Raw genomic sequence first — 26,026 nt, forward strand, 5'->3', positions numbered from 1 at the left:
AAGTGAAATGGTCAGACGAGTCAATCTCTGACTTATTCTTCATAAATAAATGTTATATAGTTATTATATTTGATCTAACCTAAAACTTTAAGAAGTTATCGTGCACACAAGACAAACAAAATAAAAAAAACATTCTGGCCCCTCTCTCTAGTCCTCATTTGTGATGTTCTCACGGAGAGTTGATCCACCCCTTTCCACTGCAAAAACACCTCTTCCCCCTCCTCCCTTCCTGCGCGCCCATGGCGTGACGAAGTCGTGTCGTGTTCGTGTAGAGGAGTGAGAGAGGAGTGTACACAGGAGTGTAGAGAGGAGTCCCACGTCGGGATCTAAGCCGCAGGAGAATATTGGCACTCTCTTTAAGTCCAGTAAGAGAACCTATAAGCACGTTTAGACGTTTGCAGTTCGGCAGTTCAACAGACGTGGACATACATGATCATGTCCTCGCTTTCCGACCGCTGCTAAACTGTCTCCGCTAAGAACCTTCTTCAGCTGGGCCAACAAACATCATTGTTCGATCAGACTGGTCCCAGAGCTCAGACTCATGATCTGCAGAGTGAGTAAGATTCCGCTTTAAATATCGATCTATGATGCTGAGTCTGATCATACTGAGAGATTCTTCATCTACAAACGACAACGTTTATACAATCTGAGGCGTCCTGTTCGAAATGATAACTAAAGTTATAGTAAACGTCTAAATGTTCCGTATACCAAATACATTCATATTATTAGCAAAAAATAATAACTTTATATTGGCGTAATCTGTAAACTACTGACACTTCAGTAGTTAAACAAACGTTGAGCCGTAATAGAAAATGATGGGACATTTGAAAGGGCACAGAAGATCACTTTATTCAAATAAGCTTCTATCCCTCTACTGATGTTCTGGTTAGAATATCTGTTGATAACTGGCTGATTCTCAACAGCAGAACAGTTAGGGCTAAAACTAGGGTTATAGATATGTTTACGTTCAGGTTTGGAGATAAGATCAGAATAAAAAATAAGAGAGGCGACCTTAAATATGATTTTATGACTTTAAGGTGAGAACATGCAGTTCCAGAGAATGAACAGATTGAGCAAATGCTTTGGCCATAAACCAGAGTTTCTGACTTTACATTTCTATATCAGATTAGACCTATATGTTCAGATCAGCAGCTGAAAGTGTTCAGAGGGTCTTTAAGCCAGGTGTCCCTCACAGCACAAATGTGCATCATTGGCCTACTCAAGTACTACTCAAATGCTGATTGAGACTAGTCACTGCATTATGTGTAATTGATTTCACTAAACAAGTACTAACTGTAAAGCAAAATACAGATTATACAATAATTCCTGACTTTTAGGACTCTGATGTGCAGGCAATGCCCATTAGTTCCATTTCTGCGAAACACAGTGAAGCACAGCAATTCAGCCAAAGCATTAGAGTATAGTACACTCTGCAAATTATAGATTTGAAATCCAGATTGTTTTGTGACAGTTTAGTCTGATGGATCGAGGTTTGATTGTTTATTTTTTGAATCATAGCTGTTTTTATTCTTATAACCAGAGCAACATTTTCTCAGACAATTCCCAAAATGTCAATTTACAGTTCAAATTAGCTGTTTTACATTAAACTATGTGCAAGTTTATGTCTATATTTTTGTCTGTAACTTACTGACCACATTTTTGTATATATATAAAAAAACAGAATAGTTCTGCGTCTTACCTACCTGTTCTTTAGGCCAAGATCTCTGCATAAGCCATACTCAAATCTCAGAGCCATGAGCTGCGACAAGCAGTGGATTTACTTCCGCTTGATAAAAAAAACACCTAGAGATGTCATGAGTTCTCAGTTGACAAAAACAAACAAAAAAAATAACATTTACATTCTTAAAGAAATGTGCAATGATTTATTTGCCATTTGTATGTTAATGAACCATATTTGAAATTCTTACTTCAAGAATCAGATGGGCAACCTCATATATATGCATTTTTGTCACATTGTGTTTCATCTATTTATTTTTTATGTTTGTTTATTTATATTCATCTCATTTTACTATATTTAAAAGCTATGTATATTTAGTTGCATTTAGTATAAATGAATAAAATAGAAACAACTTAAGTATGTTTCTATTGTTTAGTATTTTAGGATCTCTGTTTGATTAATTATGAAAATTAGATTTCAAAATCTGTTTTGATCACTAAAAGAATCAATATTGGCAGCCCTAAGATAGACTTAGCTTTAGTGGACCAAACATAGAATTCTGCAGGTTACCTAAAATGCATCAGTGAGTCAAAAAAGAGAATAATGCCATTTGGTTTAATTTGCTAGAATTAAAGAGGGATCTTTGGATGGGGCCATAGAGTGTTTGTTGGCAAATCAAACTGGTTAGTGGTGGAGTGCATACGTAGCCCACACAATGAGATCACATCTGTGACGCACATCTCTACAGCAAATAGAAGCTGTGCAAATTGGTACTCAAAACCACCCAGTGCTGGAACAGGCTCCCCTGAAAAGATGTACGACAAAGTAAAATGTTCAGAGGTATTGTTAAATCGTTGTTGGCATGGTTGATGTGTAATGTGACCTCCATTACCTAGCAGAGTAGAGAAGTAATTCAGCGCACAGACTGTGCTGAACAGTTTGTGTGTTCATGAGTTAGTATGTTTTTCAGTCTTTTCACTAGTAAATTACATTGACATTCTGTCTGTAGAAATAACCATAGCTCTATAAACCCACTGCTAAGCTGCCAGTGTTCTAACTCTCCACACTGCACTGAGATGAGTGGCAGGATCAGGACATGGATCATGCAGTCTACATGATATCAGTGAGAAAGGCAGATATTCTTCCCTCTAATCTCTGTCCTTGGGAAGTTTGTAGGAGAACAAAAAGGGTGGGGCATAGAGAAGCTTGTCCCCATTCTGGCTCTGATTGATACAGCTGCCACTGCTCTGAGCTATAGTGTTCTCCCTAGACAGACTGCACAGAGATATCAAAGTCCTTATCATGAGAAAAAGCAAAGCAAGAGAAATAGACAGACATTACATCAAGCAAAAAATGCTTTTGTTCACTCATTAAAGATCCATTTTTTTAGATACAGTTTGATCATAAATAAAATATAAAAAAATAAAAGACATTAAGAACATTAAGATCAGTTTTCACATTTCTTTTAAAAACAGTCATAGTTACTTATGTCCTGTAGTGGCATCCTGTACTGTAAGATGACTGTACTTCTGTACAAAATACTTTTGCATGTTTACCCAGTGTTATTTCTAGTCAGATCACCAGTTTCAATCACAAAGTGCTATGTAACACAAAATATGAAACAGTGAGAGAATTAATAAATGTTGTGGACAAATCATATTAAAATCATCTAAACCAATTGCATGGCCATTATTAGCACACACCAATAGTGTGGCCATTGAAACTTTTGGACCTTTTATTGTCTTTCCTCTATGATGTCACATGCGCTTCCATGAGCATCTCTGCAAATGTTTCCTGTCACTTTGTCCATCTGTTTAAGTTGCTGAGTGTTGTGTGTGTGAAGAGACACTTCCTTCTTTCAGAGTCTGCCGTCTGGCAACTCCGTGCTCTGCCAAGAGCACTGATAATGTGCTCCAACATGCACTGACAAGTTCCTCTTCAGACTGGCAGAGTTCCCCAGTGCTTCAGATGCCCTGAAAGATGGTGTTAATGAGGTTATATGCCTCAGTCTCAAAGGTGTTGGCAGACTTGGGCAAATAATCTTAGTCTTAACCCGACTTCTTCTAAAGACAAGATCTTCTGCAGTGTAAATTTAACCAATCATTGTAGAATGCTTCTTAGTTGTTGTTTTTTCACTTTAAAAACAAGTATAATCAATTAATTTGGAGAACCAATTGAATATATAGCATAATCTGCTATTTACATTCCTCAAGGCAGGCTTGCAGTGAGACACCAATGAGGTTTCTGCTCTACCCACACTGAGAGAAATCTCAGGCCAAATGGTACATCTCAAGATTTAGGCTCAATGCTGTATAGTTGTTACTATTATATCTCAATGGCGCTTCTCACAACAGCTTCTGAGATCAAACCAGTGTGAAGCACTTTGCTTGGCTTGGCTTGGTGTGTAATACTCCCTGACCTCAAAATATTATTAATTAAACATTGGGTTGCATATTGCTTTATGGTTATGCACTGACCATTAGTGATCTCCAGATAATCTAACTTGGGGTTTTCTATGTTCAACTTTTTAAATCCAGTCAACACATTTTAATGATTAAATTAAGTAATAGGTGAAACCATAAAAATGTGCTTCACAATAACAAAACAATAAGTTTACTATTTAGAACAATCACTAATTAGAAAAAACAGTCACTATTTAGCTAATAGTCATAATGAAGTATGGTTAATAGAAATCTGAACATGTGTGGTCTATGTGGAGAATCAGTTGTGTCCTTAAGTTGCTTTAGCGGTAGCTTAAGGAATGTTTTAAATCCAGGTTTATTGGATTAAAGGTCCTATCCAGTGTTATCTTGGGTAAAGGTTTGTTTAAAGCTGTACAAGGTGTAAAAGTGCAAAAGTTTATTTTTATTTTTTATATATTTTATTTTTTTCTCACAATTTATTCTGAAACGTATCTTGCCCTACATTAGTTATACATTTACATAAAAATAGAAGATACAGATAATTGGTTTTGCATGACTTTTTTTACCTGGGAAAAATGTTTTACTAGAAGGAAAATGTGAATGGATAGTAATTATTTTATAGATGTGATGTTTTCATGTGGTAGCAATTTTTATGAAACATACTGAAAAGAAGTTTTATTTGCTACTGTGTTCTACTTGCAGTTCTACTGCTTTATAGGCATCGACTCAGAGGTTTACTGAACTTCCTGAGATTTTCATCATTTGATATGGCTTTCAAGTTCAAACGTCGAGCTGCTGTTAAAACATTCCAGTGAGCATGGCATGATTGTTGGTTTCAAACATGCTGATTTGAGTATTTCTAGAGTGTCTAATCTCCTGGGCTCCTGGAACAACAGTCTCTAAAGTTTACTTAGAATAGTGTAAAAAAAGAAAATACATCCAGTAAGCGTCAGTTTTGCAGACAGACAAGTCTTGTTGATAAGAGAGATGGTGAGCAAAAAAAAGGAACCCAGAATGCACAGCATTTCCAACCATGAGGAGAATGGGCTACAAAAATTTGCTGTCACACTGTACACTGTTTTGATTCTTACCTCTGTTGCTTAACACGCATTCTCATTTGCATTGTAGTCTTCCCTTCAGTCTGTTTCCCTTTTATATTGCTGCAGTCTTCAGCCCACAGCCTGGCCTTTAAGCAGACACAATGCATTCTGCACACAAATGCCTATAACTAGTTTAACACCACTCAACACTTTTCTTATTTTTTTGAACCATAGAACAAAATCACATTTTTCAAACCCAATCTCTCTCTCTCTCTCTCTCTCTCTCTCTCTCTCTCTCTCTCTCTCTCTCTCTCTTTCTCTTTCTCTTTCTTTCTCTCTCTCTCTCTGTCCTTTTAGAAACAAGTGCCAGAGTCTTTTAAACGGAGAGGAGTGAGTTAGATTGGGAAGACTGCACTGAGGAGAGGAACGTTAAAAGAAGGAAGGAAGAGAAGAGCATTGTTGGAATAGAATCAGAGCAGAACAATGGGGAGGAAAAAAATTCAGATTGCACGAATTATGGATGAACGCAACAGACAGGTAAGAAGAATGGAGATTTGAAATGGAGAAATCATTTCATGATAACATTTCTCTTCAACTTCACAAATAAACTCATTGAGTTTGTGTGTCTCTCTGTCTTTTTCTTTCTCTCTCTCTCTCTCTCTCTCTCTCTCTCTCTCTCTCTCTCTCTCACACACACACATTGATATAGAGAATCATACATTAGACACATCACTTAGGGAAGTGCCGTTAGCTGCTGATGTCACCATGTCACAAGACTCTCACACTGGACTGAAGCTGCGTGTGTATTCTACATGTTATTATGTGCTACTATGGCTTGTAATGGTGATCCAAGGCAGGCTTTGCTCTTATATGTTGGGAAAAGCCATGATTTAAACTGGTAAACACCCGGGGAACATCTGTGTGTTGTTAAATTAGGTGTGAGCAGAAGAACACTAAAATCTCCAGAACAAGTAAGAAATATGTGATATATTTTAAATTATTTGTATTTTTTGTAGGTTTTTTATGTGAAATAGGATTTTGGCAGCAATTTGTAGTGCTTGTCCAGCTTCACATTTCTGTGAAAATCATGTTTTTGGACACAGCATGGATAAAATTAAAATTAAAATTTATCCTCTAACTGAGGAGCAAGAAAGGAACTGGTTCTTAACCACTCATCAAGCCTGCCCAACCACTACTGAAGATACACTATATGTCCAAATGCTTGTGGACACCCCTTCTAATGAATGCATTCAGCTACAAACACACACAGCTACACACAATCTATTCCCTGTAAAGAAGTATTGCCAATAGAATAAGACTTTCTGGAGCAGAAACCGGGAGCATGAACCTATTAAGACCATGGCTAATGCCAGTCATGGGCTAAAAGGGCATAAAGGCCCCAAAGATTGAGCTGTGGAGCAGTGAAATTGCATTCTCTAAAATTATGGTGCTTAGAATTGAATTAAATTAAATGGAAGTTTAGAAGCTGCAATTATCCACAATGTGCCAGTGTGATTTCAAACCATGCATATGATTATTTCTGTCTGCTATTCCTGAGAGTTGAAATCATGGCGGCTTTCTTGTAGCTCCTAGGAATTTAGATATGTGTATATTTAAAGAGTATATAAGAGTGTACACATTTTTGTGTGAATCATAAATTCCTATGCTTGTGCTAATATAGAATAAGCACAGTGAATTGAGACATCAATGATTTGCCCACAAATATTTCTTACAATGTTTACAAAATGTTGGCAAAAATCACAACCTTGGAGTAAATTGTTGTGGACAAATCAATTTTCTCCTCAAAGAACTCCTCGACAGAAATTTAAAGTGCACTGTTTATTATTTTATTTTATGATTAACTATTTTAAATTCCATGTATTTTGTTTGTATGTGAAAGGTTGCTTTTTTAGGATAGATCAGATGTAGTTTTTTGTTCTATAATCAAGCTAATGTTACCATGACAGCAATTTCACTGCCATTTTCCTCTTGCTTAGTTTAGAATAGGTGAAAACTAGGTAGAAATTTTTATTATTTTATGATACCAATAGAATTACTTCTATACCACATAATGGTAAAATGTGATTAATTACAAATTTAAGCTAATCTTTCCAGCCTATAAGCACAAGCACAATGTTTAGAGTATGAAGTGTTCAACAGAGTGGACTATGGCATAATATGGCCCAGCTTTTTAATGGAGAGAAGCTCAGGACAGAAAGGATAAATGAGTTGCTGTCATCCATCTTTTCCTCCCCTTATTCCCAAACCCAGAAGAGGCTAAGCCAGTGTGCAGGGGAAGCCACTGGGCTCTTCCTGTTATGACAGGAAATGCATTGAAATGTGCTTCCTTCTGACCTTTTCACTCTTTTCCCCATACTGTATTTCACTCATTTTCTCTACCTGTATTTTCTGTACCTAACAGAACTATTAGTTGTCTACAGGTTGTGGAGTGTGCTTATGGCTTCAGCTACACCCCAAACTGCTAAATGTGACATCAGCCCTTTCAGTGCATGTAAAGATGTAAAGATTAATGTCTTTAGTAAGCCGACAGCTAATTTGATATGAAAAAAGGCTGGAGACAGAAATGTAAAATAAAATATGAGAAACATAGCTTGAATTAGACAAGTCAACATGAGATCAGGGAAATATATAGGTTTAAAAAGCAGATTCTACTGAGTGAAAATGCTTGCACACCTCAGTGCTTGTAGTAGATGTGTGTGGACCATGGCATGGTGTGTGTCTGTAATCTTATTAATGTGGAGGTGAAAGAGTGTGAGTGCAGAGGAGTAGGAGTGTGAAGCTCACTCTGCTGGAGTTTGTGGAGACTGTGATGTCTATGTGTGATATGAATCAAGAACTTAAACAGACACATGGACACACACATCCAGTGATGCAACAAAGACCTGCACCACAGATTACTCACTAAAAACATACAATACTCCACAAACAGACATAAGCACACATTCATAGAAAGGCACATACAGAATTCACAATTAACACTACTTTTTACAATTAAGATACACATTTGTATCTTAATATGTATTGGTATAACATGTGGATAGACAAACTAAACAGTATTGGTACAAGGTATTGGTGTTATTTATCATTATAATAAAGGTTATCATCAGATTGTCCACCTCTAGTTAAAAAATTCCACAAAAAAGGAAACATTTCATATACTACACAAAGGGAGTGGTGGTCCAAGATGAACCTTTTATGTAAATAGAGGCAGCTCTCTGTTGTCTGTGTGCTTATGTGATGTTATCAGTGCAATTCTATAAACCCTACCACCAAGGGCCAGTCAATTTATGAGACCTGCCAGGCAGAAGTTTACCTTGAAATTTGGCACTGCATATAAGACTCTAACCAGGGTATCTTGTTAGCTGTTTTGTTTGAGACTGGCTGGGGTTATAAAGATCCCCACAAAAAAAGTAAAGCTTTCAAACTTCAGAGTGTAATGTAAATACCTGTGAATGATTTATAGTTAAACATGGAAATTATATAGAAAGGCCAATTGTACATGTAGATGGTATGGTATTTTATTGAATTGTAAATAACTATTATTGGAATTAGAGCTCAAATGATGTAAACAAAGCCTAATAAATTACTGTTTCCCTCAGGTTACGTTCACAAAGAGGAAGTTTGGCCTGATGAAGAAAGCCTACGAGCTGAGTGTTCTGTGTGATTGTGAGATTGCCCTTATCATCTTCAACAGCACCAACAAGCTGTTCCAGTATGCCAGCACTGATATGGATAAAGTTCTTCTCAAATATACAGAGTACAACGAGCCCCATGAGAGTCGGACTAATTCGGACATTGTGGAGGTGGGTTCCCTTTTGGTAGTCTTTCAGATCTAACTTTTAAGATCTAACTGAGAGTACAAGTTAAATAGCTCTATTAAGAGCCATATTTCAGAGACATAGAGAAAACAGAAAAAGAGTGTAGAATGTGAAACTTGTAATGTACTTGGTGTTTGCTAGGCTACTCATCTTTTTGCTATGAATCTAAAGAGTGCTGGCATAATATGGGTCTTGCAACAGAAGCATGGCACATGGCAGCCTGGTGTGTAAGATAGGCTCAAGGCAAGCTAAAGGAAGGCACAAAGACTTTATCTGATTCCTTCACAGCTTTGTTACGCAAGAGTTTTAAAAGGACAATGCAGGTTACAATGTCCAAGCCAGACAGTCTGCAAAGGGATTTAAGATGTTGCTGGCTCATCACTGCCACCCTTTGTGACATGTGAGCACTTGGAAAGGTCATCCGTCAGGTGTTGCACTCAGACAGAGGTTGCCTGTTTATGTTGACCTGTTTAGTTTCTACTCCAAAACCAAACTGCTGCCATGTTTAGTGGCAAAACCGAACACTTCTTCCACTTGGTAGAGGACGAAAGCCAAGTTGAAGTTTTGGGAGATCGACTTGGAAAAGACCTCTTTTCAATTTCAAACAGAGGAACATGGCTTGGTTCTATTTCATTACTGGTAACTAATATGTGACCACTAATAGGTTCCACCTGCAAATCTAACATGGTAAAAAAACAGCCTTGGGAAATTGTTAACCTATAGAAGTGAATTTACACGGTTGCTATACATTACTATAGGGTACTACAGTATGCAATTATGTTTTGTACTTCGACTTAATTAATGCAGGTAAATTGCTCATGCTGGTGTTGTTTGACAGACCATGCAGAAATTTGAGCATAGCCTGAGGGTTAAGTAGTAACACTTTTGTCATCAGTTGTCATTGGGTCACCTGCTGGACAAAAGAGCAACATGGCATGATTTATGAAACTGTCAGTGTCACATCTACACAAGTCAAATCTTGTGGACATTTTGCCAAACCAGTAAAGAGCAAGGATAATCCCATTTCCTTAACCAGTGTAATCGGTAAATGCTCCTTTTAATCTTTAAAACTGATGCAGTGCAACTTTCCCAACAGACACATACACACTCCTTACACACAAAAGACACTGAATTATGAGACAGGGGGATACAGTGGAAAATGAAAAACTCCATTAATTATATTAAAGGTCACACTGTTAATGACCATCTGCCAAGCTAATGAGATTTTGAAAAGCTTTGTACTTATATGACTGACCTCTTGTGTTTTGTCATGTGCTAGAAGCTCCTGGAGGTGACCACATCTATGGCTTCAAAGTTACTTGTCAATAAACTACATAACCTAATACCTGTAATTTAGTGTGCATGGTTATATTCTATCAAATCTGAAAAAAAAGTTCTTGATCTGCTTAATGCACTGGCTGCACATTAATAATTAATAATATAATAATAATATTAAGATTAATTAATTAAGATTATTTGTCTTTGTGAACTTGTATGCTCTCGCATTCTTTTACAGTGAAATAGTTATTTTCCCTGATTCATAGTTTGTCCATAATACAGGATTATATGTATATGTGCTCATAAAGTAAATACACATCACTTCAACCACTTAGGTTGGGATCCTAATATAGCTGTGACCGCTGGTGCAATGTTTGTAAAAAAAAATTGCCATACAAAGTTGTGCTCAGTAAGATTTACACAAAAATAGGTCCTTTGTTTTGCTTTTCTTTTTTAAAAGAGGGGGAGGAGGGTTAATAAAGGTTTACTGCTTCACTTGGTTACACCTTGTTGTATTTTGTGCTCTTGGCCCAGGACCTGTAGCTATTTATAAAATGGAAGACTTTTTGCATTCTTCAGCCTGCTTCCCTTTACCCCCTTTCCGTCCTCTGTCCCAGCCAGAGAGCAGGCCAAGTTCTCACAAAATGTGAGAAAAGTGCAGACTCCCAGTTTACGAGCCAAGAACCTCCTGTACCCCCTGCCTTTTTGTTGTCATCTATCCCCATTAAACGCCTGAAAACTGTTAGTTTTCTAAAAATAGAACGCAGCATAGCTAAGAATAGCAGCTATAGCAGAATAGGTGCACGCATTCCCCTTGGAGAAATTCTGCCATTGATCAAGAGCAACGGCCGACAGCTCCATTCTTCGCTCTAAGCTTAAATCAAACTTAAGATTTCCCACACTTTTATATTTGTTTGTGAGATCTTTCTCCCCAATTCACTCACTTTTCCAACTTGTTTGGCTCTTCATATCTACCATCTCAGCTCAGCTATGTAACCTGGGAAAAAACAGAGAAGAAATCTGAGTTGGCAGTTACTTGCTCACATTTCAGCTATTGTTTATGGAACTTGCTCCTGTTTTTCAAGTGGCCAACATTTATCCCATTCTTTTTCTCCACCATCATCAGTGAACAATAGCAAGGCATAACAAGGCATTACTGTTACATTCTATAACAGGTTGTAAACTGATCACGAGAAACAGAAAAACACCTTTGTGCAGAAGTCATCACATTGATTAATTGATACTGATTAAAGCCAATGTGAACTAAAAGCCAGTGTGAACTAAATGCCAGAAAGTAGGCTTGTAACGGTTGTGTTGTCTTAAGGGTCAAAAATGACCTGCCATCATGTTCAACAGCAGAGAAAATACAGCTTGAAATAGAATGATGTTTCATCACCTTTGTTCATACGTCCATGAAAGCTGCACACCACCAGGGTACATACATTGTTTTTGGGGGTTGTTTTTTTTTTTTTTACACAAAAGTGTACTTCACAAAGAACTGTCTTTTTTTCTGTGCTGTTTTTTTTTTTTTTAAATGTGACAAAGGAGGAGAGTAAAGATGTTAATTGAGTCAGAAATGGAGAGAGAGAGAGAGAAAGAGAGACATTGTAAAAAGACTTTATTACACCTAACTTCGGGCTTGAGAGCACTGCTGCTTTTGTGATTGGTCCAGAGTTCAGTCCACAGCCACAAAGTCTAGTCCTAGTCTGGTGACTAAAAAATTGGGGCCCCGAGGAGTTAAGCCCATTACTGGACAGTAAGGCAAGATGTTATGGATAAACAGTGGCGCGAGGACAAGCCTGTTGAATGGTCACATGGAAACATAAATATGTCTCATTTTTTTCATGTATGGTCATTCTCAAAAAGGCCCTAGAGGAATGCTTATACAATTCGTTTGTCATCGATTTCCATCAGTGTACCATCGGTGTGCTCTCTCCGGGTAAGAATAGGAAATTCCTATTCATGACATCCCTATACACTCAATTGCACCCTTGAGTGGTTTGTGGTTTGTGGCTGTTAAAAAAAGATGCTTTGATTCATAATTTTAGGGAACTTTAGGAGCATCAAAGTCGTCTGAATTGACTGTGTTGACCAGCTGCTGTGGTTCAGCATAGTGGGTGGAAATGGGCCCTTGGAAGTGGGCCAAAGAGGGCCACATGGTGGCCATGTGACTCCCAGCAAGATGGGAGCCTCCCTGCCTGTGTCTGATTGCACTTATAGGATTTATAATATTAGGACATTTAAGAAAGTATAGCTTATTCACTTTTGGAATAAATACATGCTTCTTAGTGTTAAGTGTGCTGAGGATCTCTAAGTGGGCTTGACCGATGCCAGGTTTAAATATGAAACACGTATTTTGTCCTATATGTTTATATGAAATTACATAAAATATTGCTGGTTACTATTTTGGTTTGGGATTCATGCATGCTCAAAATCACACCATATTAATCAGCTTACATGTTAGCAGAGCCTGACAATAATATTATAAGCTATCATACAAGCCTTTTTTTGGGCTCACTAAGTGACATATCCTCCCTGAATGTCTTCACTGAGTGTGTGTGCATGTGTGTGTTTGTGCGTGTGTGTGTGCATTCTAATATTTAGACCACTAAGACACCGGCACTCTTTAGCTATGCCCGTGTTAAAATTCCTGGTACACAGCAGAACAGAATAGTTTTCTTTTGGATGGAGGTGACGGGGACTACCTTGGGGACCACGCGTGTGAGTCAAAAGAAATAGAAACCGAGACGAGAGAAGGCAAGCAGCCAAATGATCAGTAGCTGACTGCAGAAAGCTCAGATGTCACTGGTATCACCAGCCAGTACACACATGTACACAACCAGTACAGAACGATTTCTCAGCTGAAGGTTAGCGGCTATTAGGCAGTATGTAGGTCATCATGTCTGCATTCTGACAGACATCTATGCCAAGTGGGAAAGAGATGCAAAGCTGGTTTAATTAGGAGCAAGCCTCCATAGAGTTGAAATGAGTGAAAGAGAAAGAAGGAACTGAAGGCCATCTCTCTTACACATTTTTCAGTACAGTCTAACCTATAGATTGGTTTTGTGTAATATCTGCTAGCATTAAGATTAAAAGTATAAGAAGGTTGGAGACTGGAGACTCTGAATACAAAATTCCACTAATAATAAAAACCTAACCTTAACATGATGCAATTGGATCTTTCAATGAAAAAACTGATAAATAATAAGAATATTAAAAGTACTATGATTTATTTCTTGTTTATTTGAGTTTATGAACCTGACAAGCATAAAGTAAGTGTTTTGAGAATCGTCAATAATATAACAATTTGGCATCAACAATCTCTCATTCTTTGAACTGTGAGGAGAACTAAAAACTTAAAACTAAAAACCAAATTTTTTGGTCATAATGGATATGGTCATGCTTATCTTATACTGTTTATATCTATATATCTATATCTATTTTGTGGTTTAAAAAACAAAACAATTCCAGTCAGCATGCCCAATCACACAACTTAACAATGTACATCACAGACACAGAATTCGAACTGTGTTGGCACAGAAGTCAAGCTTTATAACAATGTTTAATTGAACTTAGCCTGTACCACTGCAGGCTACAAGCATTCCTTGCTGCTGTCTCCACCTGCCAGGATGTGTAGTCTAATTGTGTCAGGGGCAGGGCCAGGACAAGCCAACATTATTAAAAAGATTCAGCGCTTGTGCTGGAGGTTTCAGACCTGTGCACTTGGTGTGGTGGTGGGGCTAGGGTTGTGTGTTGCAAGAGTAGAGGGTGGAGGAATCGGGTGTAGGGTTTCTGGGACACAAAAATAGCCTTCTACGGCCATCCCTGGGTTTGGTGGCTGTGATTGGCTACTACTAAAAAGTTCTCCTCCCATCCTTCTAGACTATCAACGTTGGATAAACAGGTGCAAAGCCACTGACAGGTGGCGAGGGGGTCTTGAATAAGTGAAATAGCTGTTGGCCAGCAATACGTCTGCAGGCCAGCCGTCAGAGTGCTGTGGCCTGACAAACAGCTGATGGATATAGCCCCTCATAACACAAGATGCAGACCCACTATCCCACCTAGTGGTCTTGTGGGGGTCTGATGTTCATTCTAACCGCAAGGCTCAACAGGGATGCTTATATAAAGTTATTTTTTACATACACCAGCTGGCCATTATATTTTGCTAATATTTAAGAATGAATAGCCTAGTAGAAAGTAATGCTCATTGTCTGGCATGCTTTTTCACCTTATATTTTCTTTAACGAAATTTATCTTAGATTTTACCACAGCTGTCAGAATGACTATGCCTAGTAATTTATGCTTAAAGAGATTAGACAAAATGCTGCAAAATAGTAACCAGCATTATTTACTCAGTGTTTGATCAAAGATTAAACACTCTTCTGTGTTCTCAGACATTCAGGTTTTTATTCAAATATAGCCCTCAAGTGGTATAATAAAGTTGCTGCTTAGCGAGATGCCACTTTTATTTATTCAGTAGTAAAACTAAACCTTTTCATTTGAATATATTTTCACCATTTTATTAGGGTTAATAAAACATGTATTTTGATCATGGTATTTAAAATGTTGCCTTGTATTAGGTTGTAGTATTTTGACTGATTAATTATTTAATTGTTTTATATCTTGCAGACACTAAGGAAAAAGGGTCTAAATGGTTGTGACAGCCCTGACATTGATGCAGATGATTCAGGCCACAGCCCTGAGTCAGAGGACAAGTATCGCAAAATTAACGAAGACATTGACCTCATGATCAGCAGGCAGAGACTGTGTGTAAGTAAACCTTTTTTTTTTTATCGCTCCCCACCTCCCTGCTTTTATACTAAATAGAGATTATAATATACAGTTTATAGACATATTAGAAGAACTCCTTTCTGTGAACTGCACAGTGTGGATTTATTTAATAGAAATTAGATGGTAACTGTTAATGCTGGGCTTCTTCAAAGAAAGGATTGCAAATTAAGATCAAGCAATTAAACATGCAAATCACAATGTATTGTTTATTTGTATTTATTCTAACATTAATGCTTTTTGCAAAGTTACATTACTTTACCTTTCCTCAGCTGTAAAGACTGTTAAAACACTGCAGCAGCCTTACAGAATCAGTAATCAATTAAACGACAAGAAATAAGAACATAAGAAGACATGAAAGCCTAAGATCCCCAGTGAGCAAGCCAAATGCCACAGTGGCAAGGAAATAATATCATCACATTTAATTGGTCTTAGTAAATAAAGAGGCCCATTAACTCTCAGCAGTTAGAGCATCGGCTTGTTGATGACAAGGTTGTGGGTTCAATACTTGGGCTCGGCAAGCTGCCACTGTTGGGCCTCATTAAGGCCATTCACCTTCCCTGCTCCCCGGGCACCGCAGCAATGGCTGCCCAACAAGGCCATTCACCTTCCCTGTTCCCCGGGTGCCGCAGCAATGGTTGCCCACCACTCTGGGCACATGTGGTCACTGTCACTGTGTGTGTGTGATCACTAGTGTGCATGCGTGTCTGCATAGATGAGTTAACGGCGGATGCCAAATTACCATCTGTGTCCAACACAAATGGTGAACATGGTTGTCTTGATATTCATTATAAAAATACTATTAATGTAAATTAATATTAATTATTCATGCATAAGACACAGAACACTCCTTTTCTTTGCATTTCTTTCATTCTTATCCTTTTTGCTCATTTAACCCTTTCTTGACTAGCAGACAATCCCTTCATCAAACTATGAGATGCCAGTCTCCATCCCAGTGAGCAACCCCAACAGTCTGATATACAGCCACCCAGGGGGCCCCCTGGGCAACCCCAACCTGCTGCCTCTGGCCCACCCCTCACTCCAGAGGAACAGCATGTCTCCTGGAGTCACTCATAGACCCCCCAGTGCAGGAAACACAGGTACTGTCTGTACTGCAGGTACTGTCCTCAATCGGGGACTACAATTAGCACTGATAACAATGCCATTATACTAAAAAGCAAATTATACAGTGACAGTGGGGGCAATCATTTCTTATAAAGGGAACCTAGTACATAGTAATATTTAGAATCACAAGAAAAAATATTTAAAAACCCATAATGTTGTTTTTTTTTACTCTTTTGAGGGGTCCAAGTATTATTTGGAAGGGGCAGTATGTTACTGTGTTAATTGTGCTAGTTTGATAAAGTATATACTTTTGGAATATTGCATTTTGTAATTTCAAAGTTTACAGTTTTCTCTATGCAGAACAATGTGTCTCTGTTGGTATACTACTTGTAATAAAAATAATTGTTTCTTTTCATTTCCATTTTGCCTTGATTTTGTGTTTGTGGTTCAGGTCTAGAAAGGAAAAGTGAGCTTAAGATGTATTAAAACATATTATTCTTCTACCTTTTCAATGACCGTTTGTATAGAAAGTGAGCAAGAGGGCAAGTGAGTGACAGTAAAACAGTCTCTGGTGACATATATGTACAGGGCAGAATCACCTTATGTACCTGTTATTATTGTCAAAAAAATGTGTGGTGGTTGGAGTCCTGTTGACCACAACATCAACCTTGTCATTATCCTTAGGGTGTCTTGTACAATTTGCTTTGTATTACAGAAGCATAACTAAATAAAGACTTAATGTGCTATAAACCATGTCTTTACACCTCCACAGGGGTGATCAAGGATTGTAGCATTGTCTAGTTTGCAGTAAAAGGTTTTTTTTCACCAGCTACAGCAGATAGATCACTGCACTGGCCTGAGTTTCAAATGATAAATAATGTTGTCTGGCTTGTTCTTATAGAGTAAACACAGGAAGAAGGTGATCAGGCATTTCATGTCAGTTTGTTTTATGTCTGCTGTTTTAATGTACTCTCTTGTTTTAATCTCAGGTGGCCTCATGGGTCCAGACCTGTCCAGTAGCTTGGGTACCAGTGCTGGTAAGAGCAACTAGTTTGATTTAAGGCCTGCTTTAGTTTAGCTGTTTTTTCAACACCTTTGTTCACACCTTATGAAATGCAGACTTCCCAAGCATAAAGAATTGACTAATTTTATTGCACACAACCTTCTACCGTGGGAGGTTTTACGTTTATGTTTTTGATGTCATCATAAAACATTTCCAAAATGCTATTTTTAAAATGTTTTAATGTATAACTAAAAAGTATGATTTTGAATAATATCTGTTGGTCTGATCTGTCATTAAATGTCCATACAATATAAATGACAGCTGGTGTTTTCAAATATATATTTTTTGAAATATTGGTGCACTATTGGCCTGCAATAATTACATTTACAATTACAATATATTTCTTACATTTACATTTCTCATGTCTATAGGAAATGGTTATGGAAATCACCGTAACTCCCCTGGTCTTCTGGTCTCTCCAGGGAGCATAAGCAAGAGTATGCAAGCCAAGTCCCCCCCACCCATGTCCATTAATATGGGCAACCGCAAGCCTGACCTCCGTGTGTTGATTCCCACTGGCTCCAAGAACAACATGCCTTCTATTGTAAGTTACTTCTTAGATTAGTGTGTGTGTGTGTGTGTGTGTGTGTGTGTGTGTGTATATATATATATATATATATATATATATATATATATATATATATATATATATATATATATATATATTTATATAAATATATATATATATTAGTGTGTGTGTATATATATATTTGGGTTATCACAATAGATTATATTATGTTAATTTCATAATCTACCTGTTACTTTAATGATTATTCAAATAATCAGAGTTTTAAGATTCCAATATTAATTAACCCATGTAGTCTTTAAAAACACTTTAAAAACACTTTTATATAAATCCACAAGCACATGATCAGAAATAAATTACATCAAAATGTACATTTTAATGTATTTAGTTTTTAAATAGAATAATTGATTTATTGTGTAGTGTAGTCTAAAGTATTTATACATTGGCTCACAAAAACAGTTGCAAGAAAAACTACCTAGTTAAACTGCTCTGGGGATGTTTACTTAATGTGCTCAATACAAGACAGGAACAGTACAACGGTGTCTGTGTAATTAGTTTAGTTTGATCATCCTCTCCTATTATTGTGACTTAGATGATCAAAACATTTATTTAATAATCCAGGTAGTAGGGTGGACTTTTTCTTGCAATTATTAATACATTAATTTATGGCTGAACAGTATCAAAAAAATAAGATCATTTATGATCATTCTTTTGCTTTCACCTGCTTCAGTCAGAGGATGTTGACATATTAATGGTAAGTTGCAGAATTTTGTGTTTCAATGGAAAAAAAACAGCAGTGCAATGAGCTCCTTATGACTTAGGCTATGTTCAGACTGCCTGCCCAAATCCATTTTTTTGGATACGTTTTGATACTTATTTTGGTTTGTACTGTGTCAGTCTGCTTTAATTTGATCTTTTTTTGTGGATTTTGCTGATCAAGGCTTTTGCTTCTGGAATCTCTTGTTTGCTTTGGCTTTGTTGTTCTTGTTCTTTCTACTTTTGGCACATGTTTTTGGGTGGGTGGGGCTTAGAAAAAGGCATTTTTATTATGTTACTGTTACTATGTTACTTATTATGTAAGTGTTAAGTGTTTTACTCCAGTTGACGTTTAACTGTGTCCCCTTCATTAAAAAGCACAAACTATCCTAAAGCAGCATTATTTTACTCTTTTATTGCCAAACTGCTTTAGGTGTTCCCATGAAAACATTGAGACCTCCGAGGGGGTGGCAAACAATGAAGTTGGTTGGCTGTTGTTTAAATTGTAATAGTAGAGTGATAATGCATTGTGTGGTCTTCTTAAGCATTTTGGGAGCAATGTCTATGGATCTATCCTCATCTGTACATTTGTCCTTTCTAATGTCTTGCGCTATCTGTTCCGCAGAACCAGAGAATTAACAACTCCCAGTCTGCCCAGTCTTTGACAACCCCTGTGGTGTCTGTTGCAACGCCCACTCTACCAGGGCAGAGTATGGGAGGATACCAATCAGCTGTTTCTGCTTCATATGGTACAGGTGTGAATAAAGTCTTTTTTTAAACCTTTTTCTACCTGCATATTTTCCCTTTTAAGACGAGTAAGTGTTTATATCTGCCATTTAGTATAATCTTTTTTTTTTTCTTTTTTTTTTAAAAAGCAGTGTCTTAATTCTGTTTCACATTTATTTTAATATGTAAAGAATCATTACTGGTTTACTCCCCTGTAATGCCATAGCCAATGACTACCCTGGGGAGATACTTACAAACATCAAAAGAATACAAACAAACAAATAAATAAATAAATGCATAAACATTGGATGTGTGTTTATCCAGAGCTATAGAAATGCAACATGCAAAATAAGCTAGTGGCTAAATCTCATTAGCATGCTCACCAGTGGGGTCCTTAAACTGGTTCAGTATCGATCCAAAAGCAATTAATTCAGTTGAAAATACTTGCAATAATTAGAATTTTCAAACTGCATTAAATGCAAACTGTGCCAATAAAAATTATGTCCATCTCTCTCTGTCTGCAGAATATTCTCTCAGCAGTGGGGATTTGACCTCTCTGTCAGGTTTTAATGGCTCAACCTCGCTCCACCTGGGCTCCATGACAGGGTGGCAGCAGCAGCATCTTCAAAACATGCAGCACCCAGCCCTCGGACACCTGGGGTGAGCATTACCTCCAGCTTTTTAGTCAGATCACTAACTGTAAAACTAATGTTTTCAGGATTCAAAAATATTAGAGATCTGCAATGCTATTTCTTGTCCTCTGGGTAAGCTTCTGTTATTTCTTTGGAAGTTACATTTTTAGCTTTTTATAAGGCTGTCTGGACAATACACTTTATGAATAAAAGTATTGTGACACCAACAACTTACACCTACAGGAGCTTTTATGGCATTCCATTCTAAAACCACTTTGTGGCTGAGTTATTTTTCCAAATAAATAAAATGATTAAATCAACACATTCATGCCTTTCCATTTACTTCATTTTGCCTGATGCTAATGATTTTATTTCATGAGACAATTATGTATATTATTGTATGAAATAAAGTCTGTGCTTTTGTTAGTGTACACTTGTATGGTTCATCAGTACAAGTTGTTGAAAACAAATGAAATATTACACTAGTGTATTTATCTTGAGATTTGCTGCTTTTGATGTATCACATTTTAAGTATTCAAATTCAAAGCTTACTTTTTTGATCGACAAACAAAAGTACTAAAAATGTTTTAGAACAAATATGTGAGTGTGGGTGTATAACCAGCATTCCTCTCTCCCACAGAAACTGCGCTAGCTCTCAGTTATGCCCCAGCTCCAATCTCTCACTGCCTTCTGCTCAGAGCCTGACCGTCAAGTCCGAACCTGTTTCTCCTCCTAGGGACCGGACCGGTAGTGGTTCTGGGGGCTATGACCAGCCTCCTAATCCCCCTTCCCAGCAGCAACAGCCCTTGCTGGTGGCCCAACAGCCCCTGCTGCATCAGGACTCGGGCCGTTCTCCCGTCGACAGCCTGAGCAGCTGTGGAAGTTCATATGAAGGCAGCGACCGCGAGGATCACCGTGCCGACTTCCACTCACCATTAGGACTGCTGCGTCCGCCCTCGCACGAGGAGCGTGAGAGTCCATCTGTTAAACGTGTACGCCTAGCTGAGGGCTGGGCCTCGTGATTGCATTCACAGCTGCCATAACCCACCAGCTACACAATGAAAAATGAAAGAGATAAATGGGTTCTGTGGAGCCATGCCATAAACAAGCACTACTGTTTCCCTAAAGAACCTTTCAAGGGGTGTTTTTTATGGAATTAAGAAATACATTTTCTTCAAAGAGAAATTAAAAAGTTTTAGTCAACGGGTGTTCTGTTTTTACAAGAAAACAGATATAATTTTTTATCTGTTGTCAGTGATTATTTTATTTTCTAAAAAATAAGCATCCATTCAAAGTTCTTTTGAGAAGTAAAAGTGGTTCTCCTGTGGCATCGCTTTAATGAACGCTTTTTGGTATCTTTATTTTTAGGAGTGTAGTGGTGCCCGCCACCCCTCAGGGAGGGCTTTTCTATTGTGGAGATTTCACTTTTAGTATTATTTTCTCTTTTCTTGTGTGAGTGCTATATTAAGTATTACAGTGGTACATGAGAAGAAGTAGGGCATTTGTGAGTGGAGAGGGTCAGGTAGGGGTGGGCTTGGGGGCATGCATTGCTTGTGCTGTGTGTGTGGGGGGGGTTAGTATATACACACATTTATACATGTGTAAGTATGAATGTATCTATACAAGCATACAGGAGAAAAAAAATAATCTTTTAGTACTCCTGTTTGGTAAAAGCTATGTTTTAGTTCAGTAATATATTATGCATAATTCAACTATTAATTCACGCATTGATGTGTCTCAGGGCTGAGAGTTCTACAAGTAATAAACATATATAGACAGGCAGGGTCAGGCAACTCACACAAGAGGTCTCACTGATGTGCAAAATATGTTACTACAGATATTGTCGTGTTGCAGGTTCAACCTATTTATGTATATAGAGGGTCATGGGTTTAGGGTAAATAACCTGCCAGGATTTGCAGAATTATTTACATAAAAGAAAGAGAAAAGAAATCACACGTTTACGGATTACATACCCAGGACCCAGTGCAAATTACCTTATTCAGTTTATTGTACAATGAAAATTATCACTTATAATTAAACTATTTTAAATGTGGTTGTTAATTTGAGGGTCATAATAACAACGGAGAAGTTCTCTGGACTATGTATTGCCTCTCCCCGGTGGAAAAGATGTACAATACATTTTGCTTATATTTTCATAAAAATGCAGAGCATTTGTTGCAACCTGTTGACCACATGTTGAACCAGAATGTGATTTTAAGTTTTGCCAATGTTGAACAAAGAGGTAAAGGCGTGCGCTCCAATAATAAAGCCATATGAACATTTTAACAAAAATTCAATACCTGCCTTTTTGTGTTTTATTTGTTTATACTACAGCCTTCTTGGCTGCTAATATATGTAAAATACAAGTTTAAAGTGACCACCACGATAGCTTACAGTGTGCTGTTCCTTTCTCATTATGATTATAAATTTGTCCTTTTAGGTAAAATCTGTTTTTATTTCACAGTGTTCCATTGATTCTGTTTATTTGTAATCTACACACCCAGAAATAACTAGATTGATGTCGCCAGCGTGCAGCAATACAACAGGGGGCTTCAGTTATTACGTGCTGTGCTTAAGTGAGCTATATGCAAAAAATTATGGCAATCATATTTTCATGTTTTATTTAATTGTGTGTGCAAAAAAGTAGTTTAAACAAAGCAAAGCAACCAACAGTTTCTTTTACTGACATGAATCCACAACCTCTTACAACCTCCTACTTCTAGTCTCCAAATTTTGTCATTTATTCCAGTTTATAGTAGTTTTGCATAGAGCTACATTTCATACATCACATCATCTTTCTCTAATGTATGAGCTTTACTGTTAGTGTCCATTTAATATAAATAGCTCAATCATTTTAGGGTGCATACATTTTTAAACTTGCTGAGAATTAACTAGTCAAAATGATATTGAGAAATGATCTGAACAGATAGACAAGTTAAAAAATGATTTTACATAATACTCAAAAAACAAAACTTGTTTTGCACGACATTCTATTCACCACCTCCCACTGCAAACAAACACACACACACACACACACACACACACACACACATATATATATATATATATATATATATACTGCATACACACACTAGAGGAAGTGTGTGTATGGCAAGTGTGTATTCCTGTGCATGCACGTGTGTACATTTTCTCATTTTAAAAGACTAGCAATTACTTTTAAAGTTGAGATAATGTAAAGGTATTTTAAGTAAATTATACATATCTAATGTACTTTGTGAGGATTTATTTCCACACCCTCAGCATTTCTGATGGGTTAATGATACCGGCAGTAATATAAACTCACAAAAACTTAACATTTATATCCAAGATATTAGAAAAGGCTGTGGCCCAACAACTCTGCTTATACCTGAGTAAGAATGACATGTATGAGAAATTCCAATCTGGATTCAGACCCAATCAAAGCACAGAGACCGTGGTTCAAATCATACCTAACCAAACACTATCAGTTCGTAAAGTTAAAAGATTTATCTTCAAATTACACAAAAGTAAGATATGGAGTTCCACAAGGCTCTATTATAGGACCACTATTATTTACATTATACATGTTTCCACTGGGTTCAGTTATAAGTAGACGCGATGTTAATGAACAGCTCTATTTATCAGCCAAACCTGACAATAAATTTAGATTAAAGAAAATGGAGGATTGTGTAAAGGATATAAAACTCTGGATGTCACATAATCTCCTTCTTCTTAACAGTAACAAAACCAAGGTTCTCCTTTAAGGTCCAAGAGACACTAGAACTAAACTATCAGAGTTAATGTTAGACTTGGCTGATGCTTCCATTATTCCTGATCTAGCAGCTAAAAATCTTGGCATCATATTCGATTCAGATTTATCATTTGAGCAACATATAGCTAATATTAGTAGGACAGCCTTTATGCAACTTAGGAACATTGTCAAACTAAGAAACTTCTTATTTCTACAGGTTGCAGAAAAGCTAGTACATGCTTTTATTACCTCAAGGCTTTTTTTACTATATTACTATATTTGCACTTTTGTCACATTGTTTCAGCAGGAACCTCAATAAACGTCAGCTTGTTCCAAATGCTGCAGCCAGGGTCCTTACTAAAACTAGAAGATTTGACCATTGATCAGTCCAGTTCTTTGAGCACTTCTTTGGCTCCCAGTTAAATTCTTCTATTAACATATAAAACTCTACATGGCCTCACTCCTGAGTACCTGCGAGATCTTTTTACATATTATGAACCATCAAGAATACTTAGATCTCAGGGTACTGGCTTCTTAGTAGTTTCCAAAATTCAGAAAACCTCAGCAGGGGGAAGAGCCTTTTCTTATAAAATCCCCTAACTCTGGAATAACCTTCCAGATAATGTTCGGAACTCAGACACAGGCTCAATCTTTAAATCTAGGCTTAAAACTCATCTTTTTATTTTAGCTTTTGGTAATTAATGTTTCCCTTGAGATAAACGTTGTAGGTCCAGGGGTTCACGGACACCGAGAAGTGTAGTACACTGAGATGCTGGAGTTGTCGTCTCGCTGCTTGCACACGATCACTCAAGTTTGTGGACGGTGGAGCAGATGGACGCTAGTGTTTCAGGGTGCTCCCGTGTCTGTGTTACCTTCTGGCTCTCTCCTTTTAATTAGGCTGTTATAGTCAGACCTGCCGGAGTCGTCAGACACACTCTGATACTGCTCAACATTCTATGCTCTCCATAAAATCCTCTCAGAACTAACTCTGTCTCTTTACCTTCTCTGAGTATATGGTCACCCAGCCCGACCTGCTGAAGCATTGCCCGCTGAGGTCCCCTCTACCTGCATCAGACCAGCTGCCTCCTACCGGTCCGACCAGCAGGCCCTGTCCCCACCACCCCCCATGCCAGACCAGCGGGACACCCTCCTACCTCTGCTACCTGTCTAATGACCATGTTAAAACCTAAATGGACTCTTAACTATCTGCCACTATCAATATTACCACTATTAACTATCATTACTCTGACATCACTGCCATGACTATATTAAGTTCTACTACACCATGATTATTATATTATGATTATTATATTGAGAATTTCCCCACTGTGGGACTAATAAAGGATTATCTTATCTTATCTTATCTTATCTTATCTTATCTTATCTTATCTTATGATCAGAGCAGTACAACAGTATAGATGGTTTGATAACTTTTATCAATGATTTATAAATAGTTGAATGTGTTGTTACTTTGTCCATTCATCCTTCCTTTAATTATATGAAGCGTGACAGTGCTGTATGCTGAAAAACATCCCCACACCATGATGTTCCCACCTCCAAAATTCTCTGTTGATATGGTGTTTTTAGGGTGATATACCGTGTCTTTTAACATGTGGCATCCAAAAAGTTACATTTCCAGACTATATTCTCCCAGTATTTGACAGGCTTGTCTAAATGTGGTTGAGCATACTTTAAATGCACTTCATCATGCTTTTTCTTTAGAAATAGAGTCTTGCATGGTAAGTGGGCATACAGGTAATGGTGGTTGAATGCATTACGTAATTTAACTATTGTACCTGCTGATTCCTTTCTGTCACTCTCCACAGGTGGTCCTTGGCTCTTGGACAACTCTTCTGAATTCTTTGGTCATGGCCAGTTTGTAATGAATTGATGTTCTTTCTACTTCTGGAATATGGCCGCAACAGTGCTCACTGGAATCTTCAGTAGTTTAGAAACTCTTCTGTTACCAATGCCATCAGCATGTTTTGCAACAATTGCACCTAATGAGAAATATTTTAATAGGCCATCAGTTGAACTAGCTGATAATAATTTGCACTAAGTGGCAGGATTTATTTCTAATTACTGATAGATTTCAGCTGGTGTCATTGTCATTGCATGTACAGCCTAGGAAGTTGCCTAGGAACATGAACAGGAAGCGAACGTATCTCGCTTGCCTCTAGAATTACACTACAAATACTCCTGACTATGAACAGAACTCTTGCCAACCTGAACATGTCACCAACGTGTGAGGAATCAAGGAGCATCAAGGAGATTCCTGAAGATTCAATTCATGGCAACGAATGGTATGAGTAGAACCCCTTAAGTACTCCCAGTCCCAAGTGAAACTCATGAGCAAGCAATGAACCGTGGGTGAACACAAATGAACAGCAATGAACACAAACAATATGGAAGTGCAACGGAAGTCTTTATTTGGGCCTGTGGGAGGTGGCGCGAGATACTTTCCATGGCTTTTTGCACCTCT

The 26,026-nt window shown here is 37.6% G+C and overlaps 1 protein-coding gene across 4 annotated transcripts; it reads left to right on the top strand.

Annotated features, from left to right (window-relative positions):
- Window positions 1-282: 282 nt before the first annotated feature.
- On the top strand, window positions 283-21,328 carry mef2ca (myocyte enhancer factor 2ca). Of its 4 annotated transcripts, XM_072658096.1 has the most exons (11): window positions 283-553; window positions 5,499-5,678; window positions 5,851-5,940; window positions 8,762-8,965; window positions 14,888-15,028; window positions 15,957-16,146; window positions 17,101-17,148; window positions 17,546-17,718; window positions 19,082-19,211; window positions 19,707-19,842; window positions 20,455-21,328. In XM_072658096.1, the coding sequence occupies exons 4-11, from the start codon at window positions 8,792-8,794 to the stop codon at window positions 20,834-20,836; spliced, it is 1,374 nt and encodes a 457-aa protein (XP_072514197.1). In that variant the 5' UTR covers window positions 283-553; window positions 5,499-5,678; window positions 5,851-5,940; window positions 8,762-8,791; the 3' UTR covers window positions 20,837-21,328. The 4 variants fall into 4 exon arrangements, with proteins under 4 accessions (XP_072514197.1, XP_072514194.1, XP_072514196.1 ...); XM_072658093.1 differs by lacking the exon at window positions 5,851-5,940; XM_072658095.1 differs by lacking the exon at window positions 5,851-5,940 and having other exon boundaries at window positions 17,597-17,718.
- Window positions 21,329-26,026: the final 4,698 nt, after the last annotated feature.

Source organism: Salminus brasiliensis, chromosome 16 (assembly GCF_030463535.1).
Source record: "Salminus brasiliensis chromosome 16, fSalBra1.hap2, whole genome shotgun sequence".
NCBI lineage: Eukaryota > Metazoa > Chordata > Actinopteri > Characiformes > Bryconidae > Salminus > Salminus brasiliensis.

Coding starts and splice junctions, on each gene's coding strand:
- mef2ca (XM_072658093.1), top strand. CDS start 5,625: ATGGGGAGGAAAAAAATTCAGATTGCACGAATTATGGATGAACGCAAC. Junction 8,966..14,887: donor CTAATTCGGACATTGTGGAG/GTGGGTTCCCTT, acceptor TATATCTTGCAG/ACACTAAGGAAAAAGGGTCT. Junction 19,843..20,454: donor CCAGCCCTCGGACACCTGGG/GTGAGCATTACC, acceptor TCTCTCCCACAG/AAACTGCGCTAGCTCTCAGT.